This window comes from Callorhinchus milii, unplaced genomic scaffold (genome assembly GCF_018977255.1).
Source record: "Callorhinchus milii isolate IMCB2004 unplaced genomic scaffold, IMCB_Cmil_1.0 Scaffold1, whole genome shotgun sequence".
Taxonomy (NCBI): domain Eukaryota; kingdom Metazoa; phylum Chordata; class Chondrichthyes; order Chimaeriformes; family Callorhinchidae; genus Callorhinchus; species Callorhinchus milii.
Window position 1 is genome coordinate 25,039,779 of NW_024704742.1, and position 20,042 is coordinate 25,059,820.

Genomic DNA, 20,042 nt, shown 5'->3' on the forward strand with positions numbered 1-20,042 from the left:
CCGCAACTAATTTACGCTCAGCAATGCCTTACAAACAGTCATGAAGTGAGTGATTAATTTTATCTATTCTTTTAAGTTTAAGTGATCCATCCATTCGAATACAAAATACATTTGAATCCTAGTGATGCGTAGTAAGCAATGCGGCTGTGTGTTTAGCTGGGTTTGCAATGTGCTTGGCAATAATATAATAATAATAATCAATGCATTTGATATAGCACGTTAGCACGTCATCTAGACAGAATTATATTATATTAGATTAAGTCTTCACAGAATATACTGTAAAGTGAATTGGGCACAGCAGCGTCCACAAACAGTCGTGGATTGAGTGACCAAATTATTTTTTGGAGTGATTATTTTTCCTGGAAAAGTGATCCGGCAACTGACCAACAACCAGGTTCCTACTCACTGCTAGGTAAACAGGCGTGTGGAGCAAGCTAACTTGCCCAACGTTTTGCCCTGCCGGGAATCAAACTCAGGACTGTCTCTTGCCAGGCGAGCACTCTAACCACTGAGCTATAGGACTCCGCTCCAATAGTACATATACCAAATGCAAAAATTATTATTATTATTAGCAGCGGTAGCTTGTCTCCTCTACTTTCAGCACTCAGACCTGCTCCCCACAACATCAATCACTGTCCCGCACCCTGACTGACAGCTGCCCAGAGCCAATGTCAACTGAGAGGAGCCAGCCAGGCTGTGGGTGGGACTTCCTCAGCCAGCAGCTTCCAAGCCTTGTCCCAGATCCAGGAAGTGAGTGAACGATCCATCGAAAGGAGAGAAAGAGACAGGTTCTGAGCAACAGGCAACACAACTGGGAGCACAAGGAAATTGGAAGCGATGGCAACCAAGGAGCAGCCCCAGACAGCAGGTACTGAGATGTCAGCTAAAGCATCATTGAATGGGGAGGAGGGTGCAGTTAAAGGGCTTCTCCTTTTGTACTGCCCTCAGGCAGAGAGAGTGCAGCCTCTCTCGCTTGTCTTTCTTTGTCCTTTGTTTGTCTTATGGGGTTGGGATGATGACCACTTGCCCAGGAAGCTGGTGTGTTGTAGCAATCCTTGTGTTTGATACACTGTGGCGCCATTATCATGCTGTCAAAGTGCTTCAGAGGGGATTCGCAGCGAAGCGCAGGGACTTGTGTATTTGGCGGTGAACAATTAGAAACCTGATAGGATTAATCTAGGACAACAACAAACAACAACTTGCATTTATACAGCTCCCCGCGCGCAGAGCAGCGTCTCAGAGCGCTTGACAGTGACAGAGCACCACGCCGAGCTTCGGGGAGGGGTGTGGCGCGGTCGGTGAGGGGGTGATGAACCGCAGGCACGGTTCAAGAGGAAGGTCTTCAGACGCGACCCGAAGCTGGGGAAGGAGGAGGCAAGGCAGGGGGATTGAGGGAGAGTGCAACTTGAGTTTTGGGGCTCAGTAGCTGAAAGCGTGACCAACAACAAGTTCAAGACCAAGTTGTGATTTGACTTTTTAACTTGATTCTTAGATGATTTTTGCAACTGGAAGGATCAGATAAAACGAGAAAGCTTCCCCACTCACCTCGTTTTGTTTGGAAGGATTTAATTTTTTTATATACAGTATTCATATCAAAATATAAATGTTTTACAAATGAAACAATATGTCTTATATTCGCTCAGCACGTCTACGTGTCACTGTGTGCACTGAATTTTGCTTATCTTTGATTTATGTAGAGTGCTATAGGACCCTGCTTTTACAATACGATTTATATTTATAAAGCGTCTCAAAGGGCTTAACACATTTGGCTGGACACCCGAGCTGGGAGTGGAATACGAAGGGGGTAGAAAATGTCTCAAAGTGCTTGACAAATACAGTATTCACCCACAAAATATAGTCAATTCACTGTATAATCTGTGAAGCGCTTTGAGATGTATCAACGACTTGATGAGGCGCTATATCAAAATCAAATACAAGGATTATTATATTGGACAGGGAATTGAGAGGTTTAAAGATGTTGATCAAAGGCAAAGTGATATGATTTTAGGAGGTTCTGAAAGTGAAAGAAAAAGTATCAATGCATTCCAGTGTGAGGCTTGAACTCACAACCTTCTATATCTAAAAGAGTGCTACTAGGTATACTACTATGTATACTGAGCCAGGCTGAATATTTTGTGGGCAAAATATGGCAGCCAGTTGTGAAACATTGACCTATATATGATTGATTGAATCTTCATTCAGTATAACAGTTGTACTGGATGTCACATCACTGCATGCATTATGCATTCCCCCCACTTCCTCAACTCTCCCCTTTCCCCCTCCAGCTCATATGCCCAGTTAGCTGTGTGAAATGCTTTGAAACTTCCTCCCGATGTGAAATTTGCTGTAACAAATGCAATATATTATTATAATAAATTAAATATGTGATTGAGTGAGCGAGAATTATTTTCTGTTTTAGTCATGCTCTTTGAGGGAAAGAAAGCATAGCTTAAAGTTGGCTGAAACCGCATAGTCCTAGTATCTGTTTTATCAGAATTTCCAGCATGCCTGTGATGGATTCTTTTAAAGAGTGCATCTTGAGCCAACACAAATCCTCTGGTGAAGAAATACAGAAGTAACATGCGGGGAGGCCGTGGAGAGATTTGTGCCGATTTGGAGCTGTATTTTAAGATGTTCTACATCTTGCGGCTTTCCTGAGGCATTTTCTTTTTCTTCAACATAATTAAAAGACGTGGTTGTGTACTTGACGTTGCAACTATTAGTTTAACAAACATTCTTTCTCCTAAACCTAAAGCTACACTTTTCCATTAAGTACTGTAGTTGTAGTATTGCTTTCCTTCTTCTCTACAGGTTTTGTGTAGTGACCCGTTTTTGTTGAAGGCTCCTATCTTGAGCAGTGACCCAGTTAATAATAAATTAATACTTGCATTTGCTATAGCACCTTTCATGTCAGGAAGACGTCTCAAGTGTTTCACGGGATATACTTCAAAGTGTAGTGACTTGGTATTTATGGGCAAATGCAGCAGCACATAGTAATGTCCCACAAATGGCCATGAAGTAAATGACCAATTTTATTTGGGGGATTGTTGGCCTGGGAGATTGGGAAAAAAATCCCTTTTCTTTTCAAATAGTGCCATGGGATCTTTAATGATTTCCTCGATTTACCGCTTCATCCGAAAGAATACAACTTTGGCAATACAACTCCCACCCAGCCGAGACTATGAGTTCAAAGTCCCATTGTGGGGTTAAACGCATAACCTTGTGTCTCAAAAGGTGAGAGTGATATGGAAGTGCAATAATAATAATAATAATAATAATCCTTGCATTTGATATAGCGCTTTTCACGTCGGGAGGACGTCCCAAAGCGCTTCACAGAATATACTGTAAAGTGAATTGACTGTATATTTGTGGGCGAACGCGGCAGCCAATTGCGCACAGCAATGTCCCACAAACAGTCGTAGATTGAAAATAACCAATTTATTATTGTTTTGGGTTTTTTGGAGGGATTATTATTAGGCGTGTGGAGTAAGGAAACTTGCCCAAGGTTTCGCCCTGCCTGGAATTGAACCCAGGTGTCTTGCTTGCAAAGCAAGTGCTCTAACCACTGAGCTACAGGACTCCGAAATGCTGGCAGGTTAGCTATATGCAGTACCAGCTATTGCTCTTCACAAAAAAGGGAGACGTTATGTCTGAATACAATGCAACAGCGTAGCTCTGACCAGCACCTGGTATCAAAGTTGCTGAGTTGCGTCTGTATTGCATCTTAAGTTTCAATTTGATCAATCAAAAGTTTTGTTTAATTTTCCTTCTTCAAACCCCATCGTTCGCATTTCCAGCAGAGCTGATTTGACAAGAATTCAGAAAAAAATGTGTGGTGCAAGTCGTTTTTTGTTTGCACACCAATTATCCTCTCCTGCTGATATCTGATACTGCTCCAGATAAAGGTTGCATAAACCGGTTGTGCTTCTTCATTGCATGTCTTAAGACTGAGAAAAACATTTAGTATGTGACACTGAAGCAGGTGATGATAATGAGTTGTAACACAGCAGAATAGCTCTGTTTCTAGCAATTTTACTACACTTGTACACAGATGAGAAGCAGGCTGGCAAAGTAATTCATACTCCCAGATTTCTAAGTCTCCGAGATATCCACTGATTCAGTTAAGGAAGCACTCTGTTACGACGTATTAAAATATTGTGATCAAAAACAACATTGTTTGCAAAAACCTGTCATGTCTTGCATTCGCTCTCTTTCTCCATCCCCTTCCTTGTTTCTTTTACTTTTCCCCTTCACTCACTGATGTTTTTCTCTGTTGTAATCCAGGACAAAGGAGCTATAATAGTGACACTTCCCTTCAGGGAGAATAAGTAATAGGTTGACGTCCTCACTCCGGGATGGAACACATCCTGTTGAAGGGTTTAAAAAACACAGATCTAGTGCTGTAATGAACATTGAAATCAAGGAACGACTATGCCACTCTCAGCTTGCCGCACTCCCCAACGTTTCCCAACACAAGCTGCAGACTGTGTAGAACTCTGCACCTCATGTCTTTGCCCGCAAGCCTATCACCCTCCCCCCATCCTTGCCCGGCTCCATTGACTACCTACCCTCCTCAAATCCTACCTACCCGGCAGCACCTGCTTCATGTCCCTCACCCTATCTGCCCCACCATTCAATTTTTCTCCTCCACTCTCTGGAACTCCATCCAAGAGTCCCTCCGACTCGCTCGGTGTCCTATCTCGTTCAAGGTCCATCTCAAGACCTACCTCTTTGACTGCGCGTTTGGTTGTCTTTCACCTCCTCGCCCTCTTCAGCTCCCACCCCCAGCTCGAGTGCCACACCAGTACTTTTAAGTGTCTTGGGACGAGCTCTCAATGTGAAAGACATTAATATAAATGTAAATTTGTAAGGATACTTGGGAGGAAAATAGGTACAGGAGGAGGACATTTGGCCTGCTTGGCCTATTTATTAAATCATGCAGATTGTTTAATCCTATTTCTGTGCTACTTTTCCATACTCCTTAATATCCTTACCTCCTATCTACCAACCCACCTACAAAAACAATAACAACTTGCATTTTTATAGAGTTCTTCACGTGGGGTAGCATTTTTCACATGGGGTAGCATGCTGGAGCCCTACCTACCTACTGACCTACCTACCTACCCACCCACCCACAGCGACCTGCTCACATGACCTGCTATTCAGTTGACGGCTATCCACAGATTTCATACCTGCAATTCTAACTTTCAAACTTTCACTCTGTGAAGTCAAACGTAAGGAAATTTCAGCTGAATAGAGACGCACACAGGTAGAAAAATCAGCTACAGTAGCATAAGAACTCAAGAGCATTTGCTTGCTCCAGGCTATTAATATTTCTACTGTGCTTTATTATAGGTATGTAGAGTTCAAAATCCTCGCTTTGCCTTCAAGGCTTTCCACGGCCTTGCCCCTCCCTATCTCTACGACCTGCTGACCAGCTTGTTATCACTCCATATCTCCCGCCACTCAGCAGGTTCTAGCCTGTTCCATGTCCCCCGCCTGGCCCGCCCCTCCATCGATGGTTGGGCCTTCAGCCTTTCTGCATCCACCCTATGGAACTCCATCCCACATTCCCTTCACCTCGCTCCCTCCTTTCAAGGCGTGTCTCAAAACCCTCCTCTTCGACCGAGTCTTCAGCCACCCTCCCTGTCCTCCACGCCCACCCTGATCCCGACCCCCAGCTTGGGTCGAAATCCAACACCTTGGGACATCTCCCGACGTGAAAGGCGCTATACAAATGTCATTTTCTATTCTATTATATTTGTAGCAATATTGTTACAAGAACGGAACTTTGAATTTCACTCGACAAACAGATGCATCTCGTTGAACAACTGAGAAGGTCCTAGTTTCAATTTCTCTTTCTCTTCTCCTCCTCACTCCCCTGCTTCTGGTTCCTGTGGGGCATTGGCTGATCTCAGCCGGGCTAGTGGGTTGGGTGACCTTGGCTCTCTTGGCTAGAGAGGGGGGAAATCAGCCAATGCTCCTGGAGAGACAAGGGATTTGAACACTGTACAAACACTTGTTCCTGATCCTACGGTTATTGGCTTCCTGGAAACTTGTGCAGAAATTCTCCTCAAGAGATTAAAGTGGATTTGAGGTATGGGTGGGGAGATGGGAGGTCGCATTGAATTAGATTGGCCTTTTCTCCCCTCTCTCCCTCGCTCTTCTATTCTTCCCCCTCCCTTTCCTTCCTTCCTTTTCTCCCTTCTGAACGTGATCTATTCAATTACTCTTTATGAATTGTTTATTTTTAGGTATTGTAACTCAAGACAGTAAGTCTGCTGATGGAAACGCTAATGGTGAGTTTCCCATTTTTTTCTTTTTAATAATAATAATAATAATCCTTGAATTTGATATAGAACCTTATCACAATGCTGAGACGTCCCAAAGCCCTTCACAGAATATATTGTAAAGTGGATTGACTGTGTATTTTGTGGGCAAAATTTGGCAGCTAATTGTGCACAACAGTGTCCCTCCCACAAACAGTCGTGGAGTGAGTGACAACATTCTTTTTTTTGGAGAGATTATTACCTCCCAGAAAGTGATCTGCCGATCGACTAACAACTGGGTTCCTACTTTACTGCTACATAAAGAGAGACATCATTTTTGTGAATGATGGGAAATTGACTTAAAATATACAGCACATTCCTATGCTTTCCTGGTTAAAATTGTAAGCTACTGTGGCGAGATGCTGAAGAAAATTCAGTAACAGCTTTTACGAAACCAACTCATTGGGAGTTAGGAGATGCCATCCAGCATGAGTGGTGCTATATAAATGGAAGTTGTTGTTACGATCAATGGTCGCTGTGCTCAATAGTCAAAATAATAATTAATCCTCGGGTTTGTGGTAGCGCCTCTCAAGTTGGGAGGATGTCTTAAAGTGCTTCCCAGAATTTACGGTAAAGAGTAATGACTATTTTTTTTACACACACTGTCCTTGTTCAGGTCTTGCGTTTGTTCAGCTTTATTTAGTTTCCTTGTTCAGATATTAAAGACACACTAATATTCCGATTAGCCCAAAACTCTGGAACACTCTCCCTCAATCCTTCCACCTTGCCCCCTCCTACCTCATCTTCACGTCACCTTCCTCTTACGTTTACCCTCCCCCTAATCACATCATGCTCCGCCACTGTTAAGCATTCTGAGGTAACTAAACTAATGTCCGCTGAGCAGAGACGAGAGTACCAGAGTGCTCAGTAATTTGCTTCTTTTTTTTTCAGTGGGTAAAGCAAATGTCGCAGAAGTTGATTTTCTGCCGCCTATCCAAAGGTATGAGATGCTTTTTTTGTATTTCACATTTTTAGAGTTTGTGTCTTATTCCTATTATGTAGGTATACTGCTCTATGATTACTTTTATATTAGATTTTGATATTTATAGGATTCCACTGAAAACTAAAATCCGTTAACTAGCTACTCTGGTGGTTGCGGGATACAGTTTACTTGGATTTTCAGTTGTTATTTCATCAAAATTCGAACGAGCTGATGAAATTCATGGCAAATTAGCTCACTGAGTTGCAAATTTGCTGAGCAGTAAAATAATAATAATTCTTGCATGTGAAATGTGTGGAGGATGTCTTGAAGAGCTTCACAGGATTTACTGTGTATTTTATAGGTAGGTGAATGAGAAGCAGAGTACATAAGAGCGTAAGAAATAGGAGCAGGAGAAGGCCGTTCGGCCTCTCGAGCCTGCCTCGCCATTTAATAAGATCATGGCTGATCTTCTAACCTAATTTAATTTACCCGGCCTATCCCCATATCCTTTAATCCTTAAGGTTTTAAAAGTCTATCAACCTCATTCTTGCATAGGTTCAAGGACTGAGCATCCACAGCCTTCTGGGGTAAAGAATTCCATAAATTCACTACTCTCTGAGTAAAGAAATGTTTTCTCAACTCAGTTCTAAAAGGCTGACCTTTAATCCTGAGGCTATGACCCCTAGTTTTAGATTCTCCAACCAGGGGAAACAGCCTCACAGCATCCACCCTGTCAAGACCTTTAAGAATCTTATAGGTTTCTATAAGATCACCTCAATTCTTCTATGTTCTAGAGAATATAGGCCTAGTCTTCTCAATCTCTCCTCGTAGGTCAACCCCCTCATCCCAGGAACCAACTTAGTGAACCTACATAGCAACCCCTCTAAAGCGAGAATATCCTTTCTTAGATAAGGAGACCAAAACTGCGGTCTCACCAAGGCCCTATACAATTGCAGCAAGACTTCCCTATTCTTGTACTCCCTTGTAACCCCTTTGCAATAAACGGTAACATGCTGTTAGCTTTCCTAATTGCTTGCTGTACCTGCATACTAACTTTCTGTGATTGGTGTACAAAGTGACCTAAATCCTTCTGAATACTAACACTACCTAGTCTCTCCCACTCTAGAAAATAATATGCTTTTGTATTTTTTCTACATAGGTGAATAACTTCACACTTCTCCACATTCTACTCCATCTGCCACCTTCTTGCCCACTCACTTAACCTGTCTATATCCCTTTGCATCCTCCTTGTGTCCTCCTCACAGCTTACTTTCCCACTTAGCTTTGTATCGTCCCCGAATTTAGATACATTCAGTATCTAATAATAGTGAATGGAGAAAAGCCTGTCTGGGGGCAAGTGAGTAGTGAGTTCTTCTGCTGTTCGACACTATTCACTTGGAGGGAAAACACTTATTGTGAATATAAAATTTACTCTTCATCCCAAGCTATGAACAATACATCTCATTCAAAAAGATCATAATCAGTTAAGTAGATGGGCCAAAGAATGGCAGATGAAGTATAATGGACACAAATTTGTGTGAGCTCTGCTGTCTCAACGGCTTGTTTAAAGAGGGTCGTTAACATGAATCATTATCGACAAAGTTGCACAAAGTATAATCTCATGACAAGAGCATTTGACGATGGGTCACAGTAAGTTTCACTGGATTGCTGGTCAGGCTAAGTTTGAATGTCAGGTGGGGTTTTACGCATGCAGTGCTTAGCAATTGCATTGCTCTGTAATATTTTAACCTGGATTTTATTGCTACACAAGTTACTAACCTTTGGTTTATGAATGTAAAACTGCAAAGATATCGGACTGATGATTTGAGATTAGGAAGTCCACATTCCTCTTGTAACATGCCAATTTGCTTCACAAAATTAAAGTGAAAGTACCTGTGGGATTTAACACAAAGCAACATGAATCTATGAATCATAGGTTTTACCACACCGAATAAAGTTATTGTTGATTCTGTACTGGCTCTCTATAAAAGCTTTCCATTTAGTAGCGATTCTATACATTTCTTTTTCAAATATTTGTTTAAGTCCATTTTAAAAGCTTCTTATAATAAACCTTGCATTTGATATAGTGCCTTATCACGTGTTCAAGATGTTTCAAAGTGCTTCACAGTATATACTGTAAAATTAATTAACTGTATATTTTATGTGTGAAACGTGGCAGCCAATTGCGCACAGCAGTGTCCTATAAACAGTCATAGATTGAGTGACCAAATTATTTTTTTTGAGGGATTATTACCCCTGGAAAAGCGATCCACCAATCGACTAACAATTGGGTTCCTCTTACTGCTAGGTAAATTAAACAGAGGCATGTGGAGTAAGGAAACTTGCCCAACATTTCACCCTGCCCGGGAATCAAACCCAGGTCCTCTCGCTTTGCGAGGTGAGTGCTCTAACCACTGAGCTACAGGACTCCACATGGATTCCGCTTGAGCATGCAAACAGCTCATGGAAGTGTAGTTTTGAGCCTAACTTTGCACGGTGCTCTTTAATGAGCTAAAGTCAGGTTGTAAATCTTGTGTAAGCTGCACTGTCTCGAAGCAGAATGAAGTGGAGCCTTGGCTGCTGGGAGCACCTCAAGGAGAGTGTTCCTGCAGCGTGTTGAATCTCTCACCATTACAGTGCGACGGCAGATAGTGCTATTCATCCGGCCTTCACTTACAAATGGTCTCTCAAAGCTTCTTGGGTGGTTCAGGTGGTTAGAAGCAGCCCCTCTGCCCCCCCACCCGCAGTTCCTGGGGAGAGCGGGAAGTATCAATTGAGCTCTGCTCCGAATCGCTGGAAGTCACATCCAGCAGCATAAAACAAAGCATAGAGTTATTAGATAATAATAATTCTTGCATTTGATATAGCACCTTTCACGTCAAGACAACTCAAAGCGCTTCACAGGATATATTGTAAAGTGGAGTGGGTGAATGCAGCAGCCAATTTCTGGACACAAATGGCTATGGAATGAATGACTCATTTTTTTGGGGGGGGGGATTTGTTGGACAGATGGCAAATCAGAACCTGGTTAAAGCTACCATTGAAGGGAGATTTGCTGGTGGTCTCAGTAATGGCTTCAGGCAGATCTTGGCTTTAGATAGTTCTGAGCTTGGTTATAATTTCATGCCTTATGACTGTGACCATCTCTGTCAGAAACTGATCAAATCCAGGCTTGAATACTGTTTGGGAAAGAGGGGATCATCTGGCAAGTCAAATTCCTGGAGATATTGCCCTGTGCCTATTATTTCTTCCTCTTATTTTGCCAAAAAATATTTGAATGAAGTGAACACAAGAATTATATCGATGAAGGTTAGGACATCCATTTTTTTAAAAAATAAAAAGCTTTGCAGTAGGTATGTGCGTGCCTCTCATATCCTTGAACGAAAATCTGTGGTTTCTCCTCAAGCTAAATAGTTTCTATTAGTGAATACCCTTGAGTGCAAGTCTCGCGGGAGTGATGTCAGTAGGTAACAGAACTGACACCATTGGCTACTAATGTCTTGAAACGTAATCTGTTGCTTGGGGACAAGGTTGTAATAACATCCAGCCTGTGCTGGTGAGGTGAGTTGGATAGTGATTTGAGGTGTGGCATTGCTTAAAGCTCCTGCAATATCCCAAAATCCAATGCGTGGACAAGTACCTTGTCAGTGCATTTCATGATCTGATTGAATGCAGTAAACTCCTGATAATTCGACCGTGGCTTAACATGTCACTACCACTTAAGTCATTGTGGTATCAGTATCCCAGCCGCATTTATTTATGTATGCGTGATCAGACTCTGTAACTGTATGCCTAACTCTCTACGCATGATAACTCGTCTCTGAGTCACTTGGAGCGACGAGTTAATTGGAATTTACTGTAGTGGTACTGTTTACAACGCCCCTGGCAATGAATGACTTATTAGCTTGGCAGACTAGCTATGTATTCTCACTTGAAGAAAGGGCTAAATTACTTAATAATATAATAATAATCCTTGCATTTGATATAGTGCATAACCATGTCGTTGAGACATCTCAAAGCGCTTTAAGGAATATCCTGTAAAGTGGATTGACTGTGTATTTTGTGGCTGAACTTTGTTCTATAATGGAGATATTTTACTGGTTGTTCTTAGAGCTGATCTCATGGACCCATCTGTCGAGTACAACATGAACCACAAAAGACGTGGACTCGCCTTAATCTTCAACTATGAGCACTTTTTCTGGTACCTTGGAATGCCCATGAGACGAGGCACGAATGCTGACAAAATGAATCTGGAAATCAGGTTTGAACGTTTTCCTTGTGCTGATGTCCTGGTCTTGTTCTAAGACATTTTGACGTGATCAGATGCTGTATCAAGTGCAATCGTCAATATGTTTTTTTTCATGTTTCACTTTAGATTGGAAAATCTTGGTTTTGAAGTTCAGGCTTTTGATAACCTCAAAGCAGCAGAGGTTTTGGAGAAAATTCATCAAGGTAACAGGCGAATATTCTTTTCATTAAATTCTGTTGTCCTTCAGTGGGTAGCGGATAGTCCGGTAAACCTGAGCACAGCTACAGTAACGCATTGCTTTCATTAACTTAGGTTTGGCAGGTAATTCTATATAAAGCTAAAGGCTATATAATATATATATATATTAGATCAGCTGCTGTAACTGGCCTGGTTTTCAGATGGTTATGAATGACAATGAAAGTGATTGTTGAAAAATGCTGTCTTATCAAATCCTCACATTAAGTGAAAATGTAACCCATTACAACATCCAGCACACAGGATAGAAAAATTAACGTTAACAAGCTTGTGAAAATAAGTACGCATTCTACTTAATTAAATACAAAACTACAATACAAAATTACATTTGTATAGCGCCTTTCATGTTGGGAGGACATCCCAAAGCGCTGTTTCCTTGTTGCCAAAAGAGCTGTTTCCTTGTTTCCAAACTTGACAGAGGCAATTGGGAATATAGTAATTATTGTTTGATATTCTGCATGATACTGATTTTTTAAGCCGTGTTAATGAGGCTTAGCACCATTGGTGTTTTTGTGATATTTATAACCAGCCTATCGTACGGTATTTCTGCATTTGATTCATAACCTTGATGGTAATTTTTTGAAAAGCAAACTGAGTTCTCAGCCTGGAAAAGGTATGTTCAGAGGGAAGGGGTTGTATGCAAATGAGCCATAGGGAGTCAGTCCATGGAGTAAAAGGTCAGGCAATTATGGAGTCGAGCACTGCACAAATCAAGACCTTCATCTCAGAAATGGAATTTATAATAATAATATTAATAATCCTTGCATTTGATATAGTGCTTTTCATGTCTTCTAGATGTCTCAAAGTGCTTCACAAAATATACTAGTGAATTGACTGTATATTTGCGGGCGAACATTGCAGCCAATTGCACACAGCAGTGACCCACAAACAGTCGTGGATTGAAGTAACCAATTTATTATGTTTTTTCTTGAGGGATTATTATCAGGCGTGTGAAGTAAGGAAACTTACCCAAAATTTCGCCCTGCTGGGAATCGAACCCAGGTCTCTCGCTCACGAGGCGAGTGCTCTAATCACTGAGCTACAGGACTCCACTGACGTAGACTATATGAGTTTAAAGTACCGACGTTAGGCTTGAATCCACAACCTTCTGCCTAGGAGACGAGAGTGTTACCAGGCTGACATCTGTCCATATTTTCTTGTTTCTTTCACAGTGGCCACCTCCGATCATTCTGATGTTGATTGTTTTCTGTGCGTCTTCCTCAGCCACGGGGAGAACAACCACATTTTTGCTTATGATGCAAAACTTGAAATCCAGGAAATGACCGCCTTGTTTAGAGGTGACAAATGCTCTTCGCTGGTCGGGAAACCTAAAATCTTTGTGATCCAGGTAAAGTCAAAAGCCACATGCTCTGTTTAACTCTGGAACACTCTGCAGGTCGCACCTGAAGAAGTTCCTCTTCAAGTTCATGGTACCCACCGCCCAGCTCAACATTGTGCTCTGCCACTGTCGAGCACTCTGGGACACTATCCTGCATGAGGGGCGCTATATAAATGCAAATTGTTGTTTGCAGTTTTTTTTTACCACCTGATGGTCAATTGGCCCAATCCAGATCTCTGCAGCCCATGTCCTCTCTCGCACCAAGCTCCACGAGTCTTATCGCTCCATCCCCTAGTAGATTGAATTGAAAATCCTCTTCCTTGCGTTCAAATCCCTCCACAGAGTGAGGCACAGTTACAGTGAGTGGGAGAAATGTGAAAAATAGTAACTCATTTAAATGCAATGATTCGGTTGTCTACTTAACAGTATGAACCATCTAATGCAGTGTTGTCCAATAGAAATCACTGATTAGTCACAGCGACTATGTTTTAGACACATGCATTAGTAGAAAACACCTTATGTACACTCACACAATCCAAGTGAATGTACTTCACATGGATATTTACATGTATATTTACTTAACAGTTAACATCTGCTTAGTAAACCTATTTTTTTTTCGTGAGACCCATCGATCCAGAATTTTCACCAATAAGCAGTAACCAAGGAAATAAAACACACAAGACTTGCACACACTTGTTTTTGTCTTACCAGTGCACAAAAAATGTCAAAGTATACATGCATATGTTGTGTGAATATGAGTATTGAGATTGTATGCCTAACGATAGTGTCTATTACTCATTTTATATTTACTAATCAACCCATACATCATTTTTTCAAACTCACCCTAACATGTTAACGTTCACACCAGCTGCACCTTTCACTCCTGTTGCAAAACAAATTTATGGTTAATACAAATATGGCTCTAATGGTAACATTCTTGCCAACATGTCAGAAGGTTGTGGGTTTCAAGCCCCATTTTGGAACATGAGCTTATAATCTATGGGGCTGACACATTTAGTATAACACTGGACATTCAGTTGTAAGGTTAAATTAAGGTCCCGTTTTCCTCTTCATTTGGATTATCCCATAACACTGTTTGAAAAGGGGAGTTTCTCCTGCGGCCCTAATCAGGAATCATCTAGCTTAATTAGTCATTTACATTATGTTGTGGATATTGGTGGGAGCTTCCTATGTGCAAATGGCTGCCTTGTTTGCCTATAAACAGTCACTACACTTGACAGTGATTACAAGATTCCTTCTAATAACCCTGGCATTTGCTGGTTCCACATTTATCACATTGTCAAGATGCCTCAAAGCACTGCAGGATTTTACTGTCATGTATAATGATGACTGTGTATTTGTAGGTGAACTCAGGTGAATTGTAGATGAATTTAAGCACCTTGAGACGTCCCCCCGACGTGAAAGGCGCTGTACAAATGTAATTTTGTTGTTGTTGTTGAATTGCCTATGAAACATGCTTGGACATGGTAAGATGCTATCAAAACACATGTTCTTTCCAATCCGCTTATTGATGTCTGCAGGCATGTCGGGGAGACAAACACGACGAGCCCGTGAAACCCAGGGATGAAGTTGACACTTTGGAAAAGAAGGCTATGGTGAATGAGCTGGTTACAGACGCAGGAGCAGTGTATACGTTACCCGCTGGCGCCGATTTCATCATGTGCTACTCAGTGGCTGAAGGTAATCTATCTTCTTCTTTATACTAATAAAACAACAATGTCTGTCTGCACTTTAAGAAGGATCTCAATAACTGATTGACATAAAGACATGATTTATATTTCATCGGAAAGGTCTTGCAACTGAGAGTGACATGGGCATATTTGTTTTCAAGCATCTCCCATCATTCATGAGTTATTTTCATTTTTGCATTTTTCGCTCCAGTTACACCTGGTGGCCGCTGAGTCGAAGTGGTGCTGTGGTATCCTGTGTCACAGAGCACCTATGTATGTACACATGCACTGCAATTACACCTAGTGGCCGGCGCTGTGGTATCCTGCGTCACAGAGTGCGCACGTAGCCAAGTGGCAGGAACAAAATAAAGAACACAAACAAAGCTAAGCAACAACAAAATTACATTTTAAAGTGCCGAATCCTCCCAATGAGTCCCACCAAAAGGACTCCGTCCACAGGAATCCTCCCAGATGAGTACAGATAATGATGAAATATCTGTCTGTGTGTCTGTCTGTGTGTCAATCTACATTCCATATTGGGTCCTTTGGTTGTAAGCGAAGCTGCAACAGGTACAGCTCGTAAAGATAATCCAGATTAGGCAAAGTTAGCACGGAGTCATGCACCCAGAACTTGATTTGTTCCTCCTCAACATGCAGATAGGAACATTTGTCATTCCTCATACAGTGGGGAGAGGCAAGGAAGTCACACAGGAACACTGTGGGTTAAAATGTTCTTCATAATACGCTGCAAATAGTGACTCCTGCACATTGCCCTGTGGGAACTCCACTCCTGAAGAAGGTAGTTTGATGTCACAGATTGGTGGCATTTGGTACTGAGAGTCTATCACACGAATGTTGAGCTTCAGGTACTTTCTGTGAGATTTCCTGATCTACATGTGAAAGCATGTGCTTTGATGATCAACTGCGTCAAGTTCTTCAATTCTGCTATCTGAGTCATTTGCAGGAGGGCAACCCAAGTTTAAAAGCTTAGAGGTTAGGACTGACTGGGAACACAGGCCATGGCAAATCCTTCATTTTCCAATGAATAGCCTTTGTCCATTGTGTAAAAGTAATTGCATGTTTGGCATGATTCTGCAGTAGAAATCTCTTTGTCTCAACCCAAGGCTAATCCATAGGGACATGGGTCAGAATCAATATTTAGTATGTGCAATAAAACAAATGTTACTTCCAGATATAAGCATAAAAAGACCCAACAAGTGCTCCAATCAAAATGAATTGATGTGCCAATTGAAGCCACAATTCACTCACGTATTTACTATCTTTGGGTGTCAGCCTGGTTTAGTTTGTAGTAATCTCACTTCTGAGTTGGAAGGTTGTGGGTTTGGAAATTGCATCCCATGTAGTCTAAAATGACACTTAGAAGAGGCGATAAACCGAGGCCCTGTCTTCCTGTTCAGGTGAATGGTAAAGATCCCATGGCATTATTCGAAAAGAGAACAGAATATCTCCCAGTGTCCTGGTCAAGAGTCCCCCAAATAAAATTGACGATTCACTTCATGGCTGTTTGTCCACATTGCTGTGCATTATTGGCTGTAACGCCTTCATTACTTCGAGGCTCGACTATGCAAACTCGCTGCTTGTCGGCCTCCCCAACTCCTCCCTCCACAGGCTGCAGATCATCCAGAACTCTGCAGCCCATGTCCTCTCCCGCACTAGGCTCTGCAACCCTATCACCCCAATCCTCGCCCAACTCCACTGGCTTCCCATCACACAGAGGATACAGTTCAAGATCCTGGTCCTCACCTTCAAAGCCCTCCACGGTCTTGCTCCCCACTACCTCTCCGACCGCCTAACCCCCTACCACCCTATTTGCTCCCTCTGCTCAGCGGGCTCTGGCCTGCTTCACATCCCCCGCCTCACTCGCCCCACCATCGTCGGGCAGGCCTTCCTCCACTGCACCCACCCTATGGAACTCCATCCCACAGTCCCTCCATCTCGCCCCCTCCCTCACCACCTTCAAGACCCACCTCAAGACCCTCCTCTTCAACCGTGCTTTCGATTCCCCCCCCCGGCCCTCCACCCTCCCATACCCCAACCCTCAGCTCGGGTCCGTAAATCTGTCTGTCCAGCACCTTGGGACGTCCTCCTGACATGAAAGGCGCTTTACAAATGTAATTTTGTTGTTTGTTTTGTAAGATTTACCTACAAATACAGTCTCTCCCCTTTACAGCGTATCCTGAAAAGTGCTTTGGGACGTGAAAGGCGCTATACAAAATGTAATATTATTGTGCATAAATTGTAAATGCTACTGATAATAATCCTTGCTAAACGCAAAATACTGCAGATGCTGGAAATCTGAAACAAAAACAGAAGTCGCTGGGAACACTCAGCAGGTCAGGCAGCATCTATGGAGAGAGGAAAATGAATCAACGTTTCGGGTCCACGACCCTTCGTCAGAACGTTAGTAAGAAATTGCTTAGACGCCAATGCACTTACTTTCCTTTCTCCTGAATGTTCCCAGCGACTTCTGTTAATAATAATCCTTGCATTTGATATAGTGCTGTATCACGTTTTTGAGATGTCTCAAAGTGCTTCACAGGATATACTGTAAAATGGATTGACTGTATTTTGTGGGTGAAACGTGACAGCCAATTGTGCACAGCAGTGTCCCACAAATAGTTGTGGATTGAGTGACCAAATTATTAATATTTAGTTTATAAATAAAGTGAATTTGGTAGGTGTAAAACAAACGTGTCTGTTGCTTGGTTATGATGGATGCAAAAGCTTTGATTGTGTTGATCTTGTACACGTAGGTTACAAACTTCAACATCCCCAGCTCAGTATACATTTCATGTGTAATATGTATCACCTCCTAACCTCAGGTACGTGGAGAAGGTAGTGACCACAAGGGGGAGCTATGAGTTACATTTTATTCGACCTCTCACATATTGAAGGCTTCTTATTGGTTTTCTGCCCACAGGTTTCTACTCTCATCGGGAAACTGTGAACGGCTCCTGGTACATTCAGGATCTGTGTAACTTGCTTAAAGAATACGGTTCAAAACTAGAATTCACAGAGATTCTGACCCTGGTGAACAGGAAGGTTTCGCAGCGCAGTGTAGAAAACTGCTTGGATGCCAATGCACTCGGGAAGAAACAAGTCCCCTGTTTCGCCTCTATGTTGACCAAGAAACTCTATTTCAGACCAAAGTCTTCATAGACACCTACACCCAGTCAGGGTTGGGTTGTGTTCTGCACAACAGTCTGTTTTAGTGTCTTGGCAGGACTCCATTAGGAAAGAAAAAGGATTAGAACTAGAGATACAGTAAAACTTGCATAAGTCTTATCTTTATAAATCTCCTAAGTCATACACCCAAGTCCTACTCAGTTTCCTACAAAAAATGACTTAGATTTTTTGCACTAGTCGTATTTTATAAATTGGATAAACGTCTAAATCATAATGGTTTCTTGGTTTTTATAATCCTAAATCCTATGCAAATCATCTCCAAACCAGTAACATTGCTATCTCACTTACTGGCTGCATGGAAATATGCCTGTGCAGTGTTTCGCTTGAAACACGCGCGGGAAACAAAGTCTTGACCCATCACCGCATGTGCACTTACCAGCTGCGGTGATGAAGTACTGCATGTGCAGTACACCACAGTGCCCTCCGTTGAAACAAACGCGGTACTTGTTTTCTGTGATGTGTTAGTCGTATAAAATCCGACTTACAGTTTGCCTGTAACTCATACTTCGCATCAGTCATATCAAATATTGTGCTCCCAACTGATACGACTTATGTGAATTTTACTGTACAGTATGAATAGGAATGTAACCTTTTGAGCACCATGGCAGCATTTCTTCTTTCAGAAGGGACCGGTTAAAGTATAATTGCGCTGAAGATGAGCAGAGGACGGAAAATAAAGGCTTCCACCAAAAATATATTTTTGCCCACAATCTTACGAGATTTGCAAGAAACAAATTGAGGTCTAATAAGGACATGCAAGAAGAACTCTCGAGTTTACCCAGCTTATGTGAGAAGGTAGTTCAGGCTCCAGCTGAATTAGGTTGAATTAAAACTAAACTGATGACTATAATGCTATGCTATGGTGACTCATTTTAATCAGGTTTCAGGGTGCTTGCAGGGCTGCCTGCTTAGTTTACAGCCTCTCAGATGCTAAGTCCCCTGGAGTTTCACATTATTGATTTTTTTAATATGATTGGGTGAAGGAACTTTTTGTTTGACAAATAAACTTTTTTGTAAGCTTTTTGTAAAATAATCCTAGTGCTCACAGACCTGAGACAAAATTGGATGTGTGAATGAAACAAATGAATGTTCATTTTCTTTTCAGTGTGAGATTAAAGATTTTTAAACATTTCTTTTTTTAAAAAGGGAACTTTTACATCTGGAATGTCTAAATCTAGGACTGTTTACTTCTCATGCCCTGTATGTGTTGATTTTCTCTGGGGTATCATGGGTTATGGCAGCTTTTCAGATACCTCATGCAAATAGTCATTCTATACTGTGAGTTTCCATTTGACCAGGAAAGGACAAACAAACTTGACCCTATCCTCACCTATGACCAAAATCTTTCATATTCGTATACTTAAGACCATTTAAGATCATGCAAGATTTGGAAAACCGTCTGGAATTCAGTCTTAATTAGGAAGCCATTTTTCCAGTTTTTGAGATCTGTGGACAATCTTTGTTTTCAATATTACGTATTGATCTTAAAAGTTTAAGATGTAACGATTAGCCTCCCAATACACTTTCAAGAAAAGATCATTGGCTAGTGATTAGGAGCAGGAATACCTGCTGATCTTTCTCCTACCCATCTTTAGGAACAAACGGGGCAAAAATGTAGCAAGTCGAGTGCCTTATGTTTAAGCACGTCCGTGAGTTTCACACCAGAAAATCTTCAGGGAAAAAAATCCCCTTTGCTTTAGTCTAATCATGTGTTATTTGAATTGCAAATTGTATAAAAGGTTGGATCATGATTTTGATATGTAGTGTGTGTTTGTCATCTCTGTGGTTCGGACATATTAGAAGTACTATACTCCCTTTCTTAGCATTTGTTCAATTTGTCTTGTCTCAAAATACTGAATAAAAACCATTGAATAAACATGGTTTGTGTTTTTATTAAAGACTGTTTATAGTACTTAAGTTAAACGCAACAAGGCACTTAGGTAGTTGCTGGGACACAAGGGAACTACCCCAGTCTTACTGGGCGCTGTCGGCCCAACTGAGCCAATATTTATTTTTTAACAAAATTACAGTGAAGCATAGAGCAACTCAA

The 20,042-nt window shown here is 41.7% G+C and overlaps 1 protein-coding gene and 1 non-coding gene across 2 annotated transcripts; one reads left to right on the plus strand and one right to left on the minus strand.

Annotated features, from left to right (window-relative positions):
- Positions 1–702: 702 nt before the first annotated feature.
- On the plus strand, positions 703–19,868 carry LOC103189377 (caspase-6). The gene is made up of 8 exons (XM_007909748.2): positions 703–868; positions 6,255–6,299; positions 7,221–7,269; positions 11,363–11,512; positions 11,627–11,703; positions 12,928–13,103; positions 14,636–14,795; positions 17,727–19,868. The coding sequence occupies exons 1-8, from the start codon at positions 838–840 to the stop codon at positions 17,963–17,965; spliced, it is 927 nt and encodes a 308-aa protein (XP_007907939.2). The 5' UTR covers positions 703–837; the 3' UTR covers positions 17,966–19,868.
- Positions 12,733–12,804, minus strand: trnat-cgu. The gene has a single exon. It is a non-coding gene; the product is annotated as a tRNA-Thr (tRNA).
- Positions 19,869–20,042: the final 174 nt, after the last annotated feature.

Bases quoted from the DNA above. Each gene is read 5' to 3' on its own strand.
- LOC103189377 (XM_007909748.2), top strand. From the start codon at position 838: ATGGCAACCAAGGAGCAGCCCCAGACAGCAG. The intron at 7,270-11,362 runs GTATGAGATGCT...GGTTGTTCTTAG, and splicing joins TTTCTGCCGCCTATCCAAAG to AGCTGATCTCATGGACCCAT. The intron at 13,104-14,635 runs GTAAAGTCAAAA...TGATGTCTGCAG, and splicing joins CTAAAATCTTTGTGATCCAG to GCATGTCGGGGAGACAAACA.